Below are 25,313 nucleotides of genomic sequence, written 5' to 3' on the forward strand. Positions count from 1 at the left end.
CAGAAATGCTTCGGCTTCGATCTACAGGGTGTTAAAAAACATTTATTTTAACTAACCTGAACTAACCTAAAAATTTGCACGTACCACACGCCGATTGTTCCCTATCGACGGAAATTCTCGAACTTTGTTTTCGTGTACGGGGCGATGCGGATCGATGGGTCTCCAACTCTCATTTATCACATTTTTTTCTGTGTATATTTTACCTCTTTTAGATCAATTTCGGAAGTTCTCATTGAGTTTTCTCACTTTTCAGTTTTATTTTCGTCTGTTACTTTGTTTAATACGATCGTTTTTTAATTTCATAGCAGCTGCTGAAAATGCCCCCCACCCACCAATGTCCATGATTCTGTCCTCATAGACTGCCGCACTTCATGAAAAATTCCTGATATCATTTTACCTATTGCTTTGCAAAACTCGACAATTCAATTTCCAAGACGTCCTTCATCTCGTCTTGCAGTGGAGTAAAACAAAGTTTTGAAAGCGTTTTTAACGCCCTGTAGATCACAGCCGAAGCATTTTTGCACATGTCTATACGTGAATTTTTCGTCTTAAATTTGGCTCAGGATTCATCCATTGAATTGTTTACCATCTCTTCGGACACGTCCTGTATGACAAACGATTTAATCCAAATGCAGTCTTACACCATCCTCATGCATGGAGGTAGAATTTTCATTCAATTTTACCGTTTCCGAGCTACGGGGTGTCTCTTCGGAAACGTCCGTTTTTCCGCCGGTTTCTCTTCGAAAACGTTCATTTCCGCACGTGTTAGAACATCTTCAAAGCACGGTTTTGACGAAAATTTTAATGATGCGAGATGAATTCGGCAAAGTGAATACTTTCCCAACTATCGATGTAAATTATAACTTTCCGAATGGGAGGACGTGTATATCGATAAGCATTTGCGAAATCAGCATATTCCCAACGCTGTATTTATTAAATAGACCACATCGACGAGGCACTGAAGGATGGCCCCAATGCAAGACATAACATATCGATAATTTATGTTCTGAAATTCAAATGACCCAAGTAACAATTCTGAAATACAACTGATGATATTTGATAGACAAATCACGCGGACTGATACACACAAGATGTTTTGTAAATACTCTCCGAACTACATTTGATCGTGCTGTGCTCCAGATAATACAAATAATCATGAGTATCTCGAGCTTGATCATGATGTCAGGCTTGTTAGAGTAGAAATGGAAGTGATACAGAGTGTGCAGGGCTGTAGCAGGAAACTGGGAGTAATTAGTAGGTCGAGTAAGGTTAATCAGGGCGATGTGCACTTCTGAGTCCGTAAAAGTTTGGGTTCTAACCGGAACGTCCATATATGAACTTGGACAACTCTTCGAGATCTACACAAAGGCTACAGGTCCCGATGGCAGAATGGGGGATATGAAACGCAACTTACAAGAAAAGTTCCGTAAATAATCGAAATTGATACTCAAACCACTTTAAAATGTCTACGGGGCGATTCGTGAAACTTTCAGGGGATGTAGAGCTCATAAAAACGAGTGCTTAGAATGAACTCTGCAATCGCTTCCAAGATACAGGGTGATTAATTTTTTTTTTTTTTTTATATTTCAAAAGCGGCTTGGGATTCTGCATAAGGTTCGAGACGCGCTCTGGCGGGATAAACGCGCACCACCCCGAGCGGGCAGAATATTTCCACTGACACCAGTGGCGTCGGTGCGGCCATTCAATGGGACGTTTCCGACGGAAAAACGGCTTTTTATAATGTGAATATTTTTTTCATAAAATCGCGTTGATTCTTAATGAAAAGAGGCCTCGTAGCGGTTTGCTGCTCAACGGGCCCTTCTTGGAGATTAAAAAAAACTATTTGTTATAACTAAACAACCGATATAGTTCCCAAGTGCGATTTTTTACAATTATTTAAGAGAAATTAACTTTTTTTTTCTTAATTGAGGCGGAGGACGTGAAGGCCAACACTGCTCGATTAGTAAATTGCCCGCAAATCAACGATTTTGACTAGGAGAGATAAGTGACTTAAACTTTAATTACACACCCCGTATCTTGGAAACGAAGCGATTTCGGACCCAACTTTACCCGTTCTAAATACTCGTTTTTGTGAGTTCCCCACATCCCCGGAGAGTTTGTCGGTACGCTTGTGGAACACCCTGTACAGGGCCGTGAAAATCGTGCAGGATGGAAGTTCAACGACTCCAGAAGCGGAGAGGGAAGTCGATCTTGTACGACATGCGTTTTAAGATAAAATCATCAGTTCAATTCAAGGCATCCGCAAAAAGTGTTTGACTTCTTGAAAAATAGTTCAGTTATCATTAGAATACGCGAACGAACAATGCGAAAATCAGACCACAGTTTAGAGATACATCTCACATCTCTGCCGTGACCAGATTGTAAACAGGTTCTGTACATCTGTTGCGGGATGTAAATTTTTTCTTCTTTCGTGTTTTTTTTCTGATTATTTATTTTTTTTGGAAACCCCATCGTACACAGCAGTGCAAAAAGACGAAAAAAACGCATTCCGAATCGCGAACATGTACAGTCTGGGGAGATACTTGTCAAAGTCTGTAACGGACTTCCGAACGAAATACCAAAGGAGATGAGATTTCCATTTCCAAACCAAACAAATGTACGGCAAAATCGATACCAGTATGAATCCAGTAAAGCCGTTGTGAATCACGTGAGCAAATCATTTGCGACGAGAATGATTCACGGCGAAAATCAAGCGGATGTAAATTTGCGAGGTCGGAAGTCTCCGTTTTAGTCGATTTATTACAAAACATCTCTACTGAATTTAATCTGAACTAGAAAGACGCGAACACTAGGTGGGACTGACCCTGTACTTTTGGGACAAATACAACCGGCATATGTAAATATACAGTAATCGAACGGTATTTAATTAACAACTAACAAGTCCAGTGGACACCAGAGACGTTAAATTCTTATTTATTTATAGTCTTTGAATGTATATCGCTATCGCAAGAATTATCATCTGTCGACTTTTTTTTTTCCTTTTGGGAAGGAAATCATGCGGTTTTTCCTAATTCGACAGCGAAAAAATTCCGTCCAACCAACAAACACGATAAAATACCTGAAAAACTGAGATTTTTGATACACATAGAGACATGCACGAGATGATCGCAGACGTTGAATTCTTATTCATTTCTACAGCCTTAAAACGTACATCGCTATCGCAAGAATTAAATAAGAAATAGTGAAGAATTTAACGTCTGAGGTGTTCACAAAGAGTGGTAGGGCCGCAGTTGAGTCTTTAAAATACACGAACTGGTTTGTCCCTCTTGAGTTTTTATAATTTGTTTATACAGGGTGTCCCAGTTTACGGCAGCGGGACTTTGACAGTCGACGGAAGACCGCATCTTCAGATGAAAATGTCGTATAAATATATGCTGAAAACGGCTCAGCTTCTGAGCTACAGGACGGCAAACTTGACTTTTTTTCATCTTTTTTTGAATAATTCACGCAAACACTGAGACAGCCGTGAAATTTGACATTTTGGGATTTTTCGCAGTGCCGAATTCATACTTGCCAAAATTTTCTTCAAATTTGCAGAGGGCGCCACGTGCGACACACCAGTGAACGTTCGAGTAAAGATAACTTTTTTGTGCCTCCCTGTAGCAACTTTTTTAAAAATCAAAGTGGATTCCCCGTTCGTTTTTCCCCGAAGAAGGTGCTCTTGTTTCAAATTGCTACAAGCGACTGTTTTCGAGATATTTTGATGTTGGTCCCTTGCAGTGCGACCTGCTTCCACGGGGGAGTTGTGACTTGATAGTAAATAGTGTATTTCGGCGATTTTTACATGTTTAATAAACGTTAAAATACTTCTTTCATTAATTTATCAGCGTCATTAATATTGTGACTGTTACATTCACGTTATTCATTTACCATTTAACGTTTCAACATTTTAGAAAAAAGTGAACACCAAACACTTTTTAATCGTTAATTAATGCAAAACAAAGAAGCGATCATATTCTAACTAATCTAAAACTAATTTAGCTCCAATTTACTGTAAATGTTCAAAGTGAAAATCGTTTGGCCGAATGCAAAGTTGACAGCGGCGTTCAATGGACCTTCGCATTTCAATTAAATGGTTTACTCTTGTCTCTTGACGAGGTTTTCTTATTCGTAATTTTAGGCCCTCGATACTTGTCACAGGAGCAGCACAAACTCTTTCTTTCAGGAAGCCCCACACGAAGAAGTCCGGGGGCGCGAGGTCCGGCGAGCGCGGAGGCCACGAAACCGGACCGCCACGTCCCATCCGTCTTCCTGGATAACTCGCGTCCAACCGGACTCGCGCGTTTCGTCCAAAATGCCCTGGACAACCATCCAATCGTCACTAAGTTACGGGAACACCGTCCCACACATCATCGTAACCATTAATCATCACTTCCCTGTGGAAGCGGGTCGCGCTACTAGGGACCAAATGCGAAATATCTCGAAAACAGGGACTTAGCGATTTACAGCGAGAGCACCTTTGTCAGGAAAAAACGAGCGAGGAATCCATTTTGATTAAAAAGAAGTTGCTACAAGGAGGCACAAAGAAGTTTACGTTATTTGAACGTTCAATAGTGAGTTGCATGCGGCGCCCTCTGCAAATTTGACGGAAATTTTAACAAACATAAACTCGGCACTGCGAAAAATTTCAAAATATCTAATTTCACGGTCGTGTAGTGTATTTGCGTGAATTACCAAAAACGACTCAAGTTCGCCATCCTGCGTCTCAGCAACCGAGCCGTTTTCAACATGGCGATTTCGTCTTAAGAAAAGGTCTTCTATCGACCGTTGGAGTCCTGCTACTGTAAACTGGAACGCCCTGTATGAGGCCGAAGGGGGGCCTTTGTTGCAAAATGACAGGGACGGCGCAGACGGATGAATTACCGAAAATCTCCGGTGCCGATTGGGCCACGAACGCAGCTACAGTTCGTTCAGGCCATAGGCGCGGAGCGTTCGCTTTCGTTTCTGATTTAATTAATTCGTATTAATTATTAGGGCGCGCTAGGCAGTACGCATTTCCGCCTCGTATCTTTGGCATTTTCCCTGTATACAGGGGCGAGATTGCTGCACGCAGCACGAAATTCCGTTCTACCGGGCCAGCGAGGTCCCATACCGCACGCACATACCGCGCGGCTCTAGTTGCTGCCCCCCTCGGCGGTGCGTTGCGATTCGACGTGCGGCGATGAGCTTTTGCGAAAAACTGGTGCGAGTTCGGCAAGAAGTGCGCTCGGACAAATAAAAACGAGAAAAAACCAAGTTGTCGATGGGAAATCGGTTTTTCTGCTCGCGAAAGGCTTTAAAAAAAAAGAGGAAAAATGAGAAGATAAACGAAAATGCCTTGTCCCATTTAGGGCGGCTTTCGAGCTTGGGGAAGAAATTGTGCGAGCGGGGGGCTGCGCGCCGCGCTCGCGGGGAGCTGCAAGCTGCGTTCGCGGGGAGCTGCAAGCTGCGTTCGCGGGGTGCTGCAAGCTGCGTTCGCGGGGTGCAAAATGGCGGAACGCACTTTCAAGTCTTGCACAATCGGGGCCGTGCTGTTCCAATTCTCTACATTATCTAGAAAATATAAATCAAGACCGATCGGTTGTATTTTAAAACAAGCAATTTCTGTTTACAATTACGCACTTAAAAGCTGCAAATCATTCGTAATTATAGAAACAAAAAATCTAACATCTGATCTCGATTATGATTTAAATATTTAATTACGGACGAGATAAGGTCTGAGAAACGTTAAATTGAAACGTAATTACTGGATAAAATCAGAATTAATTATGGCGGTTCGTATTTTTCACACACAAAGCCTCAAAGAAATCACTTTGACGATTGCCACTGATAAAAAGATACAAAGTGCTTATAGGCCATTTAGCTGCACTAAATTGTTTGAGAAGCGAAGATGTCGAGGGACAATTATATCCAGCAAAAGCGGCTTTATTTTATTGCTTAGAAGAATTAGGGAGCTAGGAAGTAAACGGCACGTTTGACGAAGACCGTGGATAATACGAGAACAGTTGCTCCTATGGAAAAACCATCGTTGTGCCCGTGTAACTCGGCCCTTTTGTGTCTCCTACCGAGATGTTTCAGCTTGTAAAGTTACAATAAAACTGATTGAGGTCATAATGATACCAGATGTTCGCGCGAAGTTCCGTATGGTCAGAGTAATTATTATTATTGTTGTGAACAATGTTGCAACGGTTTTAAAGTGCACCATCAGGTACTTGGCCATTTCGCTAAACAAATTTCAAATTTCAATTTGAAATAATTAACAGAGAAGATATTTGCCGGCCTGCAGCGTGCACCTAACAACCTTTTATTCTAAAAATAACGACCGCTCTTCAACTTGTTGCAGCAGATGGTGTTTTGGTTTCGTACCATTTGGGTACTCACTTGCTACCAGCGTTGCCGGATTGTGCCGAAAAGAGACGGGGAGCGAGCCCGAGTCGTCACCCGTCGTCGGGCGAGCCCCGCTCTTCGCTTACGCACCAGAACTGACCTGTTGTTAAGTCAATTTATTTATATTTTTACAAGGGAGATAACGAGAGCGAGATAAGATAAACGACGTTTATGGCGCCCTTGAATTGCCGGTGGGTAAATTTGCCGCGAAAATTAAATATTTATTTGTCCAATGAAAGCCCCACTGGGCGGCGGAGAGAGGGCGGAGGGCCCTCCGCACACCAACGGGCGACTGACCGATATGTGCACGCTCAACCTCCTCAAATATAGAATCATTAACCGCGTTTGCTACTAAAATAAATTCCAAAACTGGTTTTAAATTTTCTATAGAACTTTTCTTTTGTCTCGAAACCAGTCCGAGAAAGCTCATGAGATACTGCCAGCTTTGTGTTGACTTTAGGTCCATGTTAAGGGGGCTTGCCTCGCATTCAGTTTACATTTTAGCTAAGCACTCGTAAATCGAATAAAGTTCTTACGAAACCTATTTCCTTAGGAGGACAAATAGGAATTTCGGGGCTCGTCCCCCCTCCACTCCGCCCGACTTTTTCCCGGGCGCGGACCGCCCGACGCGCACCGGTGACGGTTCTTCAAATCATTTTTGTTACCCCACATTCGTGGATTACACATTAATGCTTTTTGTGTGCCTTTCTCACTGTTTTTCGACACTCAAATAGGAATTTAATTACGTATTGCGCCATCGACGCCGAAACCATTACAAATTTACCGATCACCAGTCCATTAAAAAAATTGCCTTTTAGTTAATTAGCTGACGGCTGAAATGTATGTTTATATTATGATATTGATTTTAAGTCATCGTAACTAATTACACACTAATTAGGAAATGGGTCTAGAAAATAATGGATTCAAAGGCGAAAGCTGCAAATTTCACGTCATGAACGCGTACACCTATCGAGGGAAAATAAGTCGTTTTTTCCGTTGTCAGACCAACTTCTATCCGTATAATAAACCCATAAACCTTTTTATTAGACCTCGTCATTCGACCACTTACATTAGCTCACAAAATGTTCTTATTGCAATGCACAACACCACACAACTGACGGCAGTGTGTATTTTCGGGCCCAAAGTTAGGTAGAAAGACATCGGAAAGGTCAGGTCCCTTTATTCCTCTCTAGACTCCAGATGGGCCGAAAGGGACCTTTAGGGTTTTCAAACTTAACGGTACTAAAGATACAGAATTTTGATGATATTAGCTGACACGGAATATTAGAAATGTGCAGTTCGTAAAAGGGCTCAATCAGCCCGGTAGGGATGAGGTACGTGTGTACGTCGGGCATTTGCATTCTCTGCCCTTCTGGACGGGGCCGGGACCTGTGCACGTTAACTTTTGCATTAGTTTTAAGTTCCAGGGGCATTTTGGAGGTGCCTGTGGCCCTTCTGTCGTTTCGCGACGCCCTGTGCAGGGCGTCGTGGATCGGTCCCAGGCGCGTGGGGATCTTAGGCGTCGCGACGCAAGTTCCGCCTAAACGGCAAATGCTTTCGGTAATTTCCTGAGGAACTCGCCCCTGCTCCGGAAATGCCTCAGGTTCTCCAGAAAGTCGGCACTGCGCTTTTACCTTTACTCAGTTTCTGAACCGGGCCTAATGCGCTTTCGAAAACGACACCTCGCAGGGCCATTTTTTTTACACAGAATGCGATGACGTCACGAGAATAATTCTATCGCCCTTTGTCTCCGGATTCTGCACGGAAGCTTCGGAATTCTTGCGGGCGCCATATTGAATTTTTCCATTTCGGGAAACCGCTTTTCGCCTGCAGATGCGTTTCGAACTATGCCCTGCGTGGAGCACTACAGATCGCGGCTCGTAACGAATTGATTGTTGTGAATTGGGCTTCACTAGTTGTGAATAATTCACGATTCCTTCAGTTTCCTTAATGGAAAAATCGCGACGGAGGCAGTTTAAGAGGCGTAGCCCCCGTGTACAGGATGTCCACGCGAAGAGTCGCACCCCCCTCGAGCTTTTTAACGTGTTGAAATATAATTTTTTTTTTAACAAAAAGTGCTCGAAAGCTCACGTAGTTTTCCGAGATTGTCAGCAGTTTTATACAGGATGATTAACAAATACGTGCCAATCCAGTATTGAACAATTAAGCATTACTTTTTTTACATATTTATTACGAATTCAACAATATATATATATATATATATATATATATATATATATATGTCATGCCCCTACCTGTCTATCTAATTCTGTATCTCAAACGATTTCTGAGATATCGACAAAAAACCTGTTTTTTGACATGCAGTATCTCGAAAACGGTGCGTTTGCGGACCCATGGCAATGGGATCTTTTTTTCTTATATCGAGCCATAGGATCACGCCCTTCGTTCTCCGAAACATGTTTTGAAACACCCTGTATGGGTCATATGTCAAATCTTATAATTATTATAGTGAAGAGTGTCAAACGTAATAAATGACATCAATTGACAAGTGATATGAGACAACCTGTAAAATAATGACAAAAGCATGGGAATAAGTTTGTTTTTCCCCATTCTCGCTCTATTTAATTTAATTTAATTTTACGTTTAATTATTAATATCAATTATACCGCTGTTGGGCTGAAAAGCAGATTTTGGGTTTAGAAAAAATAAGAAAAATAAAAAATACCTTTTGAGGCAATTTTCTCATGTTTTAAGTAAATTGATAAACTCTTGGTATCTCTCTTCTCCAGCAAATACCAATTTTCATAGAAAATTTGATCATAAACTGAAGAAACTATTGAATTTAATACTGAGACTATTCATAACAACGACAAAACAAATTATACTACTGATGATCACATCAGCCATGTTGGTGTAGCTAACTAAGCTCTACATACATATTTCTAGAACACCGCCATTCAACTTTGTTACACGGGAGTAAATTTTCGTAAATATTTAAAAAATGATAAAATTTGAGATATAACATACATACGTGTGTAAAACGCAGAATTTAAATATTTAAAAAAATCATGTTTAATTGATCAATATTGGGCTGGCACAGGTTTATTAAACCTCCCGTGTGAAACTGCTGACCATCTTGACAAACTACACGATCTTACCTCTCGCTCCCATTTCCACGTATTAAAAAGTTAGAGGGGAGTTGGGATTTTTCGGGTGGACACCCTGTACCTACATCCATACGCCATCGGTTACGTCGCGCACATGAAGCGACAGCTGCGGTCGGGTTTCCACGTGTTTAAATTCAAAAAGTGATTTTCGGCAGTAACTTCACGAAGGCAAAACCTTTTCAAACTGCAAAATGGCAAAGCCTTAATGCCACTTTTGGAGAAGGCACCAGTTTTACCTAAAATTTTCCCCAGTTTGATCTGAAACTTAAGTGAGATTCCCATACGTATGCGAAGACCCAATTTGGGACGTTCCTGTATGTGTGCGCTTTTCTTGGCCCCTCAGACAACACCAGGACCACTGTGTGCATATATGTATGTTTTTTTATTGAAAAAATAATGATGGCTTTAGCGACTTCTAAGAAAAATCGTCTTCGGGCGTATCTCCGACGTCCCAATTACCAATCGACTTCCTAAGCCTTCGATGCTTGAGCTTTTGCTCTTAAAACTCCTAAATTTTGATAATGCTCAATTATGAATGGTGTTATGTGAAGCGATTGTTTTCAATTTGTCCCCGATACTGCTCCATTCCTATTGAACTTAGAGACGTTTAAGAGTGCCTGTATAGGTTTTAGAAGTCAACTGAAGATTAATAGCTAGGAACTTTGTTTACTCGAAACTCATAGAGATTACTCACAGTCACTTGTTAATTAACAAAATTTACGAAACCAACAAGGCAAATAATTAAAGGAAAATAATTACTCGGCTTGTATAATTTAGAATTTGTTAACGTTATTAATTAACCGTCCAAACAAGTTAGATTTACTGCGAGCACCTGTTCAAACATATTAATTGATAAAACGCTGGTAAAACACGGATAACACATACATTAAATACGCTTGTTGTTTGCAGAAAACCATACAGAATTACTTAAAGTGTCTTTTGACAATGATATACAAATAAGACCATGTTTGGCTACTTTCAGTAACCGGTAGCCATTTTACCGTGTCAAAATAATTGTTGAGTTTCTTTTTTTCGTTCATCGGTAACTGTGGTTTGCTATTATTGTACAGTTCAACAAAGTCCGAGAAAGTCTATTTGCATCGGCTTCGCGCTCGCCCGAGGTCGCAGTTCGTCCGAAAACACCAAATTTCACGTATTTTTCCGCTTTGCCGTTCGTCTGGCCCGCGCGCCCTCCGGATTTATGTCCTCGTGAATTTTTCCCATGCGAACGGAAAAAAAAATAAATAAAGAAAATTATCAAAACTGAATGCATTACCCATGTGATCGTTTGCTATAAATAAGCTTCATCTGTGGCAACATCGGGACCTTAAACCAGTCGACTGAAAACAGGTATTTATAGGCGGCATGTCAGGGTCAAAGGTGGCCTAGTACAATGTGCGGGTCAGAGACCCTTTCAGGTGCAAAAGAAGAAGGAAAAAATGAAGAAAAGAAGAAAAGAGTTCTCGGGATTGAGGTAGGGAGAGCAGCTGCAGCATGGACAAAATAAACGACTGGGAGAAATATAATGTCCTTGCGTGGTTAGAGAATATGCCATGAATATTGGTTAACATTCGTAATGGTAGAAGCTACTTAAACATTAAGATAAAGATAATTTCGTCACAATTTCTTCGAGGACCTTGCGGTCCAATGGCGTCGAAGGGTTGCCCTGCAGGGCCCTCGCGTCCTCTCTTTCCTCTTTGTCTCCACCACACTCAAAACTCAGCATTCAGTTCTCTCTTCTGAGATTTTCTCGTTTCGAATTTTGGCCCCTCGCACAAGGGGAAATGAAACGGTTTTCGAATTACTCGCGACAGTTTCGGGCAATGTCCGCCATTTTTTCCCTCGATCGTTACACCGTTTCGTTTCTGCCAGTTGCGGCCCACTCTCAATTGCGAAAAAATGAAAATAATTCCGAAACGGTGACAGTTATCCGTTGGAAGGAAGTAAAACTGTCTAAATCTAGCGGCGAATTCGAATTCCTGGTCAGTGGCGCACCACGAAATCGCGGGAGGTGAAAGGGCGGCTGACCCCGTGAAAAGTGGGTTTTAACCACGGCTTGGTCGGCCTAGTGGAGTTGCCCCAAGCAGATACACTCCTATCAAAATTAAAATCTCGTACGCTTTCAAATCAATGGGCAGAAAAATACCTGACGGTACTGCACAGGCTTGCTCGCACAGTGCCACCACGCTCGTCTGTCTCCGTGGAAACGCTTTTAAGGAAAATTTTTGGCGCTTTCCTTTAACTAAACTGTCCTTTGGAGCGATAAGCGCGGACTCGACGCATTATTTCGGAAACTGCCTCGTATTTTTTCCTACAGAAAGGGTTTTGGTGCACTTTGACATGTTATTTTCGCGCAGGGGCCATGCTGGTAAAATTATCCCTTCGGTTATATAACTCAGTCAGGTAACAGCCAATAAAACCCGAGGAAATGCGCAGTTCTGGCCAATAAAATGCCACCTACCGTCCTAACAACACTGCTTCGTGCTGGCAGTTACGCCGGGCGAAAGCTCACATCTCAACAATGCGTCTGTCCGGATTAGTTTCGTATCGAATGTGCGTTTAAGTTTTATTCCCGAGTTTTTCGCCTCGATTGTCGGCAATTTGTCAAATTGTTTTTTTTTTTTCACTTTTACATTAACCGCAACTGCCTCGCCGCGTTATGTAATTTTAACATACGCCACTCGTGTTTCGTATATTTTATTTCGAACGCAAGTTACGATTTTCGCGCAAAATCGGTATAAAAACAATATGCGACGAAAGTTATTAAAAAAATACCACTTAAATTTCGCTTTTCTGGTATGCTAAAAGGATTTTTGACTCATCAATTTCCATAATCATTCTGCGTAAAAATGCTTTACTTATGTGTAAAAAATTCGCCATTAGTGGCGTAATTACCGGTTACCTGTAAATTGATTAGCATTTGCCCCAATATGTTTACTACAAATCTATCAACAAAAGTTCCTGCCTCTCCACGTTTACCGAAATTCGATTTCGATTGAGGACGAACTTACCACACGCCATTTCCCTTTAGCTGCACCGAATCTGTTTGGGTACTTGCAAGTTGCCTTCGTGCAGGGAATTTCACAATTTGCCTTTCAAGGTCTAGGGAAAACTTGCGTTAAAAGAAGGGTCGATGCCGACCCCGCCCTATTGCGTGGCAAAAGCGAACGACCTCACGGGTACTTCTGGTATTTTTCCTCAACGTGTTTGCACTCCAAATAAGGGCCCAGGGTCGCCAAGGGCGAAAACGGCCCCTTTCCTCCAGAAGAGAGCTTAGGCGAAGCTTCGGTACTTTCTATCTTATAAATTAGTTCGAATCGAAGAAGCGAAAAGAAATTTCGAATTGCGGGGCGAACGGGCGGTGCTGCTGGGACAAGTCATGGTAGGGAAACGGTAACTAATACTTTGACGGTAATAAAAACTGAGGACATATCTGCCCGAAACGGGGGAGGGGGGGGGGGATTATAGGTAATCAAAAAGCAATCAAACGACTTATATTAAGTACTCGTTGAGAAGTGTTGAATCTGGGGCCACGGTCAAGCCGAGATCGTTCGTGGAGTTGGTAATGAGCCTAAAAAAATTCTTTTCACAACCGCGACCCAGGGATTATTAAGTTAACAAACGAAAAAGAGACACAAGTTGATGGTGGTGTCTCGAAACCGAAACGTCGTTACTGGAAATCGAGTGCATGGGTGGATTTCTTGCTCGAAACTGTCCTGAAAAGTATTTTAAATTGACGCACGCGTGCAAGCGGAGAAGTTTGATTTTGGTCGTGGTTGCTCTTCGAGAAGGTGGAACGACGAAAGAGACTTAAGAAGTGACGAGTGTAGAATAAAAATTTTCCTTCGATCACATTGATCACTGACAAGATGTTAAATATCGAAAATCCACTGCTCGATCTTCTCTTCGTGTCAACCAATGCAGTTGCCATGCCGATCTTTAACAGTTTCCGAGATCGTGACTTTTGCATTTTTCCAAATTAGGGGTCGGTTGTTTTCAGACGACTCGAAAAAAGCCAGTCAAAGACCAAATTGAGCCTCGAAGGAAATTTAACAATTTTCTTCACTTTGTGTTTTTTATTCCGGATTCTAGTGACCGTAAATTATTTTTTATTATGCACGACACGTTATTAACAGCGTGCATAAAATAGCATTTATTATCTATGTACATATTTTTACTGAGGCAACAATAATGGGCTTTACGTACTTTCCTTTTTTTTTTTTTTTTGTTAAACACCTCTGGTTTTTTCAAAACAAATAAAAAGCGAAAAAATTTCAAATCGTCCTGAGGACCGCATTGAGGGGCCATTAAACCCCCTTTAACTTTTCCCATTAACAATTTTTCTCGTCCTTGCAGTTTCGATGTACACACTGGGTGCGTGCCATTTGGGCCGCGCAGATGTGCGGTTTCATTATTTGTGCACTTCTTGAAGCGATAAAAAAAAAAAAATGTACGTTTCGGCAGCAAAATTCTTGCAGATGAGCTTTACCAAAGAACCTGAGGCCCAAAAAATATCCGTTAATGTGTCTAGTTTCGGTTAACTTAATTTTTTTTTTTTTTTTTTTTAATTAATTTTTTTTTTTTTTTTTTTTTTTTTTTAATTTTATTTGCTGCTTAATTTCATTTTGGGCGGGTCCAAAGGCGGAAAAGTAAAAATGTCGAAGCCGGCGGCTTCAGGGCGAAGCAAAAAAAGTACGGACTTAACGGATTTTACGTCAGGAAAAGTCGGCGAAAATTCTCGGACGGGAAACTTGGCTTAAAAACAATTTTAACTCGATGCATTTGACAACTTCCGATTTTTTAAGGGAAATCTTCGCACGAGACCCAGTCCGGCCCTGCCCTCCGTTATTTATTCCTTCCTTCTCTTTCTCATTTTTATTCACGATAATTATACGGTTTTCGTTTTTCATCATCCATCATCACGATAAGACGCAATGGCTGGTTCTTAGGGATTTTATCTGGTTTCGAATTGAGTCCTCTTAAAAAAGTGTTTGCCCACCCAATCGTTTTAACGTATCATTACTATCGACCTGCAATTAAGTAATTCCATCTGTAATTTGCAGATACTTAATACGTTGTGCGTCTGGTAAAAAGATATTATTAATGTCCGTATTTTGCAATAAAAAATTAGTGTTAAAACAATGCCGCAGATCGCCGCAATTCCAGGATCGTCCCTTTCGATCATCCTCAGAACGATCTTCACGAATGACGGGACAAATTAATAACTTCGTTCGCCAGATCAGAAATTTCACGCTTCTGAAAGTGAGTAATTAAAAAAATCGCGTTTTTGTTCTCACAGACATCACTCAAAGGGGAAATTTGCAGATTGGAATGCAGAAACGTTCCACTTTGCGAATTTGCGGGAAATATGAAGGAAAACGCGCGCCACACGAGCGCTGGCGCAGCCTCCGAAAGGATCAATTTGAAAAAATCGCGTTTTCGCCCTTTTAAAAATTTGTCAGATTTTGGATGTGCCCAAGATGGAAATTCGCCATGTGGAATTCCAAAGTGCAATTGCAGTCGTCGGATCTGCAAACATGCACGGAGCTGAGAATAAATTTGCCTCAATCTCCGCAATATCTCGATAACGCGTAGTTACCTATATGATATCAGCATATGATTTTTGTTTTTTCGTGTCCGCAATTCAATTTTCCTCTTTTTCAATTTGTTTCAATTTGCGGAAGTCGTTCTTTTTTACGGCTTTTTCAGGTTATTTAATAGTAGATACGTGAAGCCTCCGCCTTTAAGTCTTTTTACCGGAGTTCCCAGTTGCTGAAAGGCAATTAAACCTTAATTTCGAGTTTATTGCAGAAGCTGCAAAAAATTTCAAAAGTCGTAAGAGAGATATATTATGATACGGGGTGTCAGTTCCTTTGCAGCGGCATTTCAACAACGCGTTCGATGGGTGGAGGTGGGACCAGCTTGCTGCACAAGTTATACTCGAGAGATGCTGTGCTAAGAAAATACAGGGTGTTGAAGTTTTCAATTTATCATTTGTAGCTCCCAAAGTTTTCGCGATTTTCAGTTCAAACCTCGAGCGCGAGTCAATGGCATAATTGGACGGAAGTCTGGGAACGTTCTTCTTTGATGGCGAAGAACTTACCAAAACGAAAACTGTCCACAGAGCCGGCTAGATCGCGGAGGACCAGTCGCTCGGCCTCCTCGACCGCCCGATTTGACGCCTCTGGATTTTCACGTTTGGGAGTTGGCGAAGGGGAATGTGCACGCCGCTCCTGTAAACTCGCAAGAAGAACGTCTGAGGCGGATAAGGAATTGTGCCCTTAGAACGACTGCTCAGAATTTGAGAGATGCTCGGCAGTCTCCATGGCGACGTTCTAATTTGCGTGCGGAGCGCAATGGAAAATTCCTTAGTAATAATAGATATTTGATATCGACGAAATTATCTTGTTCACTTTGCTCTGCATTGGAACTCACTGCTGCAGCCGCCAGACTTTCACCATCAGCCGAGGGTGCGGAATCATGCAGGCCCTAAAGGGTGCCCGATGCTCAAAATTCTAAAGCTAAATATCTCAAAAACGTTGGGGACGATAAAAGAACAATTGGAAAAATATGAATTTCTAATCACCCTGTATTTCCTTAACGAAGCATTTCTCGAGTGGAATTTATGTGGCGAGCTGGTATCGTTTCCACGCGTTAAAATGCTGCTCCCAACAAGCCCGGACGCCCTGTATATTCGGACCCGAGTATCTCACGTAAATAGACACGTCAGATTTTAGCCAATTATCAAGGAGTTCAAGGAATGCTCGGTCCAACATTGCTTTGCGAAAATTAGTAGCGATAACCGGACGGTACTTAACAGAAGTATGACCGTTTTGACAATGGACAGTGCCCGGTTTCGGTTTGCTTCGTGGCGCTGCTGACGGGAAAGATTCCGATTTGTCATGACTAAGTGGTTCCCCATATGGGAGAGCTCTGAGAAAGGAAATGTAAAGTCGATACGTCAGCCGCTCTTCAAGAAGAAAGCGCGAAGTAACGTTGTCCTTCACCCGCAAAACTTACTGAGCGAACTCAGTCGTTTTTCAAGTAATTCCAGCCCGAAGTCGAGCACCTCGCGACGGTGTCAGACAAGTTGTAACCCGCATCGAATTTTTACAATTTCCGCCCAAAAGGTCCTAGTTAACCGACCTTCAATTTAAACTAATAGTTCCGGTGACATTTTCTCCGACCAACGAAAGGTTATAAATAAGGGCAGTCTGATACGGATCAAATGTAAGGTATTTCGAAAAGGTTAGAGACAGTCCTAGCCCTACTTGCACGATTTACGGGGTGTTCGAGTCCAACTAGGCGCTCCCTATAAAATAGTCGATTTTTTTTTTTTTTTTTAAATTTTTTTTTTATAATAAAATTATCGTTAAAACCTAATATAGCGTCTCAAGGAACGCAATTAGGGCGTAATAAAATTCACTACCGTCATGTTCATTACAGTTTTCATGTAATCAAGATGCGCTCTAAAATCCGCTAAGAAATTCGTGAGGCCATTATGACCCGACGCACGTGCCAGAAATATATTTTCACTTCATACAGACAATCGCGACAGACAATGAATTCTAATGAGCACATTAACGCGGAAACTGCAAGAAAATAGAAAAAATGATGGAAAAATTACAAGGGAAAGGTTGGGAATTTCAACGTTTGAGGTTGAGGGAACGACGCAGAGGAACGTTACGTTCCTGGACGTTTCGTTCGGTATCATTCGCGTAGTTTAATTAACTAACCAGGGAACATAAACGTATTCAATAATTTGATCTCGCGAGCCTTTAAAACTAAATATCCTAGTAAATTACACCACTTACTAAATTTTCCGGGGTTATTACCCATAAACTCCGAATAATTACCATAATAATTTAATCGCTCTTTCGATTTTATGCCTTTCGAGCTGATAAATTCCCAATATTGCAAATTTACCATTATTAAAACCCATAATGTAAAAGCGAAGAAAGATAATCTTCAAAATTAATCTTTATTGATGAGCCTTTGGGTCGTTTATTATTGACTTCTTAGGTTAGGTTCGCATAATGTGCATATTAAGAATGTTAAATTAAATTGGAGTGTTGTTAGTGAGTTAAACCCAATTAGGCCTATTAAGCCGATAAGAAATTAATTAGGAATTTAAAATACAAATATTTTGATAAGAGAAATACCTAGATGAAGTTACATCGAAGAATGGAAACTGAAGAGAGTCGGTCGCTTTCACCGCCAGAATTTGGCGTATCATCAGCCCAAAGGGATCAGGATTAAGACAATTTCCGGGCGAGGCGAGCTCACAGCAGCTCACTCACAAACGGAGCTCGAAATGGAATCGCTCTGGCTCGTCGACAGAATCACTTCAGCGCGCGAAAAGGAACGCAGCTTTAAGCGGGCCACTCTGTATGTTTTTGCTTTTTCCGGCGCGACGCGTTTTTCCCTCAGTCGCCTCTAGCTCTTTGGAAGCTCGAGGGCGCAGACGCAGCGCCTGCAAACGGAAGTCGCCCGAAAACTTCCTCGGCCGCAATCCTCTTTTTTGCGTAGGTCGCACATGTACGGGGTGTCTCCTAAGCACGCGACGCACTTACTCCCGGGAGCGATCTTGAGGCGGAAAACGAGACTTTTCCCGTACGCGTACAGGCTAAGTCCGCACCCCGAAGCTCACGCAAACTTAAAGGGGGAAATTTACGTTTTCGTTTTCTTCTCAAAATGGAAGAGCGCCACGAAGGCCGAACTCGCCGCGCGGGGACGCCCCTCGTCCGCGTTTTGTCGCATTTCTATTTTGTCCAAAAACAATTAATTTTTGAAACGATTCCCCTCCAAACAATTGCAATTTTTCATTTTTTTTTAATCAAAAAAAATAAAAAAACATTTCCCGGAGATCCCGTCGATTTTTAAAACTTTCTCGCTTTGTCTTTTCCGCTCCAAATCCAATATTTTTCGAAAAAAAAATGGCCCTGTCCGAAGTCAACGTGGAAAGTGTGCACCGACTGCATCGGTGCAGGCTCGACTGCACCCGAATAACGATCTGCGAATTTTTGCAAAAATACCCGGCTTATTCCCAATTGTTTCGCCTTCGTGCACGGCCCGATTTTAAGTCCATCTTCAGTCCCCATGGGTGTGCGACACCCTAAAGACATTAGGTGTCCCCGGACGAAGAAATCGATTGGGTTTAATTCGGGTGAGTTCGGGGGCGGGGAGGGGGTGCATTGAGACCGCACACGTATAGCAAAAAAACCTCGTTTTGGCCCTAAAATCGCGCCCCGCATGGAGCACACGTACTAGGGAAACACCCTGTGGGATGCGACATTTTCTTCCGAACAGGGAAGAAACGTATGTTTCGGATTACAGTGCGATTTGTCGCGAATAAAAAAAAAAAGTTTGGGGCAAACCCCACGCAATTTTCGTCGTAGACTCCGAATCGGCAGTAAAAAATGAGCCATTTAAGATTTTAGAGCCACCCCCGCCCCGCCCCCGGACGTTAGATTGGGGAGTTGTGTTTGGTGTCATTGAACGGGCCCCCTCGAGACAAGCAAATCTCATTTTCGATCCGATGCGTAATTTTCGAGATGTTTCGATTTGTCAGGCCAAGCCGACCACCCGGTATAATGAGGGTTAGTTCGCTCGTAGCGTTGTCCAACTCTTTTGTGGCTCAAAAACGTGAAAAAAGAGTCAGTTTCGCCCCACGTCGATGGAGAAAAACGTTTCCAAATTCAATCTCCGCCTTTTTTTTTTTTTTTTTTTTTTTTTTAAGATTTTAATTGTCGTTTTTCCGCCAAATCAGACTTCGGGTGGAAAACATCAACAGCCGAATTTCCCCTGATGCGATTTAATAATCCAGTTAAGGCCCCTGCAAAGCTCCATGTTTGTGTCAGATCACTGATAAACAACTGTAGGTAGCTGTTGTGCCACGCAAAAACCGATTTTGGTTCCTTTATAGATCTTATTTCCTTCAGGGCAACACGAAATGCCGAATAAACCAAATAAAGGGGTGAAGTGGGTCAATTAATTCTACAGGTCACGTCACGAGATTAAAAGAAACGTTTGTTTCGTCCAAATGCTTTTAGGGCCGGAGTGAAATTTTCCATAAAACAGTCCGGAAGAAAGAAAATTTTAAAGTTTTCCCGAAACGTCGCGAAGGGACTTTCGTGATACGCGTGAAGCGGTGATCGCAGGTGTTGTTTTGAGATTCAAAGTTTGTGATGAATCACAATCTTGGACGGCACCGTTCGGGAGATGTGACGCTCAAGTGATTCTTCACGCCGAAATTCAATGGAGGGCGTGTCCGGACGCTTGGAAATTTTCATAGTTTTCCTTTTTCCACCGGATTTAGACGTGGGCACGTTACGTGAAATGTGTTCGGGATTTCTCAAAGGACTCAGACACGTCATAATACGCCCGGGGTTCCACGAGAGAGAAATGAAAAACTACATTTGTCCACTACACGGGTGACCTTGTGTACAGGGTCGTTCCCGCTGAGTGTCCTATTAAAAGTCCACGGGACACGGCTAGAGATCTGAAATTTCGGTTGCCGGCGCGACGTTCAGTTGAAATATTGGTATCGTTACGAGGTTGCCGGATCTACGTGCAACTGACCACAACTCTGCCGTTTTAAACGGCACACCCTGTACTTTATTACATCTTCGCGTTGCCCGGAAGACTTAAACCTCAGTACACGCCTCGTGTGGCTTCGATGACCCGTTTTCGAAATAAACGATTTTCTTGGGCCGATTTGGCAACAAACAGCTCTAAATTGAAAAACGCGTATCTCCTCAACTATCGCAGCTGGAGAGCTAAAGTTTGAGCTGCAGACTCTTGTCAGTCATCTGCGCCTCGCGACGTCACGAATTTTTTGGGTTTACACGTACAGGGGGTGGGAAAATTACTGCGACGTCCCAAGGACGTGAATTTGAGTGTCCAACCGCGATTTCGAACGGAACACTCGATGTCTTTGGGCGGCACCTCAAAGACCAGTAAGCTCTCAATCGACAGTTATCAAAATTCCAGTCGTTTCTGAGATATTTGCAAAAATTTGAATCTTTGAGAGTGAAAGGTGCCACGTCCTAGTCGATTTGGTGGGGGGGAGGCGTGAGGCTCTTCAACTTGGGGCTGTAACCAAATCATCCAAAAATTTTTCGGAAACGGATCGTCACAGCTGGGGCACGTGATACATAAACTGGGGCGTACATCTTGCGGGGCAGTTCGAAGATGTAGCAATATACAGGGCGTCCCATTTAAAATAACGAAATTGGCGTCAGTTACGCATCGAGCTGGCAACCGCGCAACGATGCCAGGATGTAACTGGACGGTTCAAAGAAACAAACAAAACAAATCGGATCTCTAGCTGCATTAGAGCCGCGCGAACTTTCTACAGGACAGTAATCGCGAATGGCCCTGTATATGTCGCGGCGAGAAGGCCGAATTAAAAATGACGAATAAAAGCGTTTTCACGTAAAATATTTCCTCGGATTTTCGACGAATTTACGCGGGACCTTCGCGTCGCCCCTCACTCCTAGGGGCCCTCGAGTAGTAATCGTCGCATCGTCGAAGAATTTTGTCTGCCAAATCCCTGAACCAACCCTTTGCGGGCTTCTTTTGTCACGTCGATGATTTCATACTCCATTTACTCCCTGAACGTAAGAAAATCTGACTTGTGGCCATTGTTACAAAATTAACTAAGCTCGGCACAAGTGCTGAAACCGAATACGTCTAGGGCGACAGATGGGTGGACTTGTGCCCGATCAGATTAAGGGCCAGCTTGAACCCACACTGAAGGGCAGTTGTTGCGAACGGCACGATGTCCGGCGCTCTTTTTTTAATCAAAATTAATGAGTCTTTCATACCAGAATGGATTCGTCCAGGAACGAAATATCGAAATTCCAGCCCGATTTCAAAAATGCCACGGGTTTGATTGCGTGTAAACAATGATGCTGCACAAGTAACAGCGAAGACTGTTGACACAATAATTCAACTTTATCTTTTCTCGGTGAAATTGTTCCATGCAGCATACCTCAGAAAATACTTTATATTATCTCGGAACATTTAAATAACATTTCACGATGAATTATTTATAAAACATCCGGTTTTATTTAAACCTTTACCATACTGGTTCGGCCATTGTGTTGTCTTAATGCATTACATGATCCTTCGAGATTATTTCGAGATTTATACGCTTGTATTTCATTTGCTTTAGTTATCTTTTTGCTGCTTTGTATAAACAGTTTAAACGCGGTTGATGGCAAAACAATACGTTTCATCAATAATCAAACGGATAAATCACGTCGGAACCCCCCCACGCCCCTCTCCCGCCCCGTCCCGCGCGTCGCGCGCCCCGCGCGCCCTCCGCCACCGGCGCTGAGAGCCGTCCGAGGTATTTTTATTCTTGATCTTACAGAAATTAAGCAGATATATGTTTTGTTCAGAATCGCATTTTAGATCTTTATCGACTAAATAACATGAATTCCTCCGGAGCTATTCTGCCTTTTAAGGTAGCGGTCGAAAAGCTTCCACCATTTTTAAGTCGCTTGTTCAGACAAGAACGAGTTATTGTACGTTTTCATACCACTTATTTTCGTTCCCATGGGCGTGGGAGGTTGGTAATTGTTGAAATATTAATACACGTTAAATCACTTAAATAACACTCATCATTCATTACCATCGTCACTTTACATGACATTGCTAGCCAATTAAAATAAATAACAATTAACAACATCAATGTGCTCTTGTGTTCTCGTCAACGGAAACCAAATAGCGGCGAGTGTCCCATGTTAAATTAAATTTGATATAGTGACTATTCATGATTACTCATGAGTTCTGTTAGGATGAAACGAGTATACTTGTAACGCGGAAAGCTGAGTCATCTCTTGCATTGTTAACACGATTAAGTAATTTTTAATTGAAACATGCAAATAGTCGTTGAGGACAATGGAGGCTTTTGTGAGGAGCGCGTTGGGGAGAATTGAGATTGTTCGAATTCGTCCGTGTTTGGACGAGCTCGTTGGACCGGGCCCGGGGAGTCGCGGCGACAACTCCCGTACAACATCTAGAGCTGTCCAACCATCAATCATGTTGGTAAACACAATAATTACAAAAAATCATAACAAAATAATTGCAGTCACTAAAACCCACTATGAGTTAACCATCAGATGCCACATTACTTAAAGTTGGTATAAATCATTATAAATCTTGATCACTTCTTTCAGTAATCAGTATCATTAGTACGGACGTTTCCATTAATCAAAAAGTAATAATCTGTCACTGAAAACAGAAATGAATTAAAGCTGGCTCTGATGAAATAATAAAAAAGCAAAACAGGCACAGCCAGTCTGCCGTAAAAAAACGACGTACGTGCAATGCAATAAAGAAAAAAAAGGTTTAATAACATTCCTTCACAATGTTTGTAATATCTCATAATTGTTATGTATGGAGGAAGATTATTATGGGAAAATAATAATTTTGTGACCGTTGACCTTTGTGTATCGTGTCTACTCCTGGGTAGTGGGAGGAATTCAACCTGTCTTGGTTTTCAGGGACGTATTATCGTGGTGTCTTTGATTTACGCTGTGGAGGAGTGCTTCGGTTCCGAGCCGCAGCGCGGGCGTTGCGGCAAGTTCCTGCTCCAAATTTCGTCAAATTTTCAGGAGAAAAACGCGCCGATTCGGCGTTTTCCCGCCATTTCAAGGCGTCCGGATGAGTCAGAGGCGCGGCAATCAGAGATCGAGAGCGCAAGAAGTTTGACTCCGGCGAGGAGAGGAAGATGCGTTTTTTGGCAGAGGTTTGAGCTGCGATCGCATCTCGCCCCAAAAATTCGAGGACAGCCCCGGACGCGGTCCACCCAACGCTCGAAACAAAAAAAAAACTGCATTATTTCTCAACGTGGTCTCCTTTGAAATTGACCCACTTTTGGCGGCGACGTTCTGCACTCTGTTTATTGTGAGAAGCTTCGGCCGTTTCAAAATAGGCTCCAGTCCCGGACGCCATCTCTTCATTTCAATTGCTCGCCGCCGAGCCATTTTTTCAACTTTGGAAATAGGAAATAATCTGAGGGGGCCGAATCTGGCGGGCGGGACGGCCGAGGGAAAACTCCGAAACGAGCTTGAACGATTCCGGCCGTCGCGGTGACGGAAGTGTGGCCTGCCGCGTTGCCTTAAAATGACAAAAAAAAATCCCGCTAAATGTGCTCGTTTTCCTTCTGGGAGCGCCCTCGTGACTGCAGCGGCGGACGGTGGTATGGGATATTTCAAAACCATCAGGGTTTCATGTTAAAGTAGTCGATTATTAAAAAATTGGTACAAAATCGCACGTACAGATTTGACGATAATATGTGCAAAAGCGAATAAGTTCATTTCTACAAACATCAAAGGAATAAAAGCAATAGATTACGCTGGACGGAAGAATGCAAAATCCATCATGGTCAAGGCAAAACTTTAAATAAACTAATATTTGCGGCATATTCTCGCGAGTCGATATCAGTCCGGCATGGACGGCGCACGGAATCGATTAAATTTCCACAAGTGGAAATAGGAATCTTCACCAATTCTTCCTGCAGGACTTTCCACAACTCGTCCCGATTCGACCCATTCCTGTCTCGATTTTGCCGTTTTAACTGTTCCCAGAGATGCTCAATAGGACTTAGATCTGGCGACTGGGACGGCCACTCTAATACGGGAATTTTTATCGTTCAGCCATTTTTTTGCTAATCGGGATGAATGTTTAGGGACGTCGTCCCGCTGGAAATTCCAGAGCAAAGGCATTAAAAAATGGCAGCACTTGGCCCTCATTGAAACGGATCCGTAATTCCCTCGCTTTTGACCAATGGTCGAACGCCGGATCCAGCGAAATATCCCCCATGACATTATGGTGCTGCCACCACGTTTCACTGTTGGTTTTTGATGGTTGGGATCGAACCTGGTCCCTACAGGTCGACGAACATAACTTTTCCCATCGGGATTAAAAATTTTAACTTTAGTTTCATCCCTGAGAGGAACGACTCTCCACTTTGAAGGTGACCGAAACGAATGCTCCTGATCATGAAGTTGAGTTCTGGCTCTTTCGTTCTTCTTAGAAATTAAGGGCTTCTTCACGTCCCACTAGTGCCTTTGCGCACAACCGACGACGTACAGCGCGATCGCTTATATATTGATGTCACTATCGTTAGTGATTTACAATTTTGGAGGCCTTGTCAGAGCCTGCAGATGATATTTTTCCAATTCGTCGATCGTTGGTAGCGCTCGTTCTTCTTAGACGTCCAGGTTCTAGACCTTCTGCCGCATCTCCGTAAGTGCTCGATTTTCTTAAAATTTTGAAGATTCGGCCGACTTTCGACGTCTCTGCGATGTCTTTGTGGTTGTGGCCATCACGTGACATTGGGCCTATTGACTTTTCAAAAAATACTTTTTCTTCGGCATATTTCGTACAAAATGCACCGCTCAACCGGAGTGACCGACTAATATTGTCCCCATAAACAACAACACTACGTGGTATTCCATGCTTTTGTCCAACAAAAAATTGTTTTTAACAACTCTCTTAAAAACAACATTCCTAAGCCGAATGTTGTACGGCGAATTTAGGAACGTGCCTTTGCCTTATCAACAAACTTTGCAGGCGAAAACAAAAATGGTCACCAAGAAACGTTGTTTCAGAAAATATTCCGCACTTTTGTCCGCAATTATACAGGGCGTTCCAGTTTACGGTACCAGGACTTTAACGGTCGACAGAAGACCTCTTCTTAAGACGAAATTGTTATGTAAACACGCACTGAAAACGGCTCAGTTTTTGAGATACAGGACGGCAAACTTCACTTTTTTTCATCTT

The 25,313-nt window shown here is 42.5% G+C and overlaps 1 protein-coding gene across 5 annotated transcripts in view; it reads right to left on the minus strand.

The window, feature by feature from the left end:
• The window catches only part of LOC136349475 (TOX high mobility group box family member 4), a 114,616-nt gene that overhangs the window by 61,815 nt on the left and 27,488 nt on the right, over positions 1 to 25,313 (minus strand). The window contains exon 1 of one of the 5 annotated variants that reach the window (XM_066301051.1): positions 7,457 to 7,478. The exons of 2 other annotated variants lie outside the window; for them this stretch is intronic. Coding sequence is in view for 1 of the 3 variants with exons in the window: in XM_066301048.1 (XP_066157145.1) it covers positions 6,367 to 6,369 (3 nt within the window). In the remaining 2 variants the exon portion in view is untranslated. Of the gene's footprint in view, positions 1 to 6,366; positions 6,455 to 7,456; positions 7,479 to 25,313 lie in introns of those variants that run through there. 2 more of the 5 variants (XM_066301050.1, XM_066301048.1) reach the window with 2 other exon arrangements.

Source organism: Euwallacea fornicatus, chromosome 38, assembly GCF_040115645.1.
Source record: "Euwallacea fornicatus isolate EFF26 chromosome 38, ASM4011564v1, whole genome shotgun sequence".
Taxonomy (NCBI): Eukaryota; Metazoa; Arthropoda; class Insecta; order Coleoptera; family Curculionidae; genus Euwallacea; species Euwallacea fornicatus.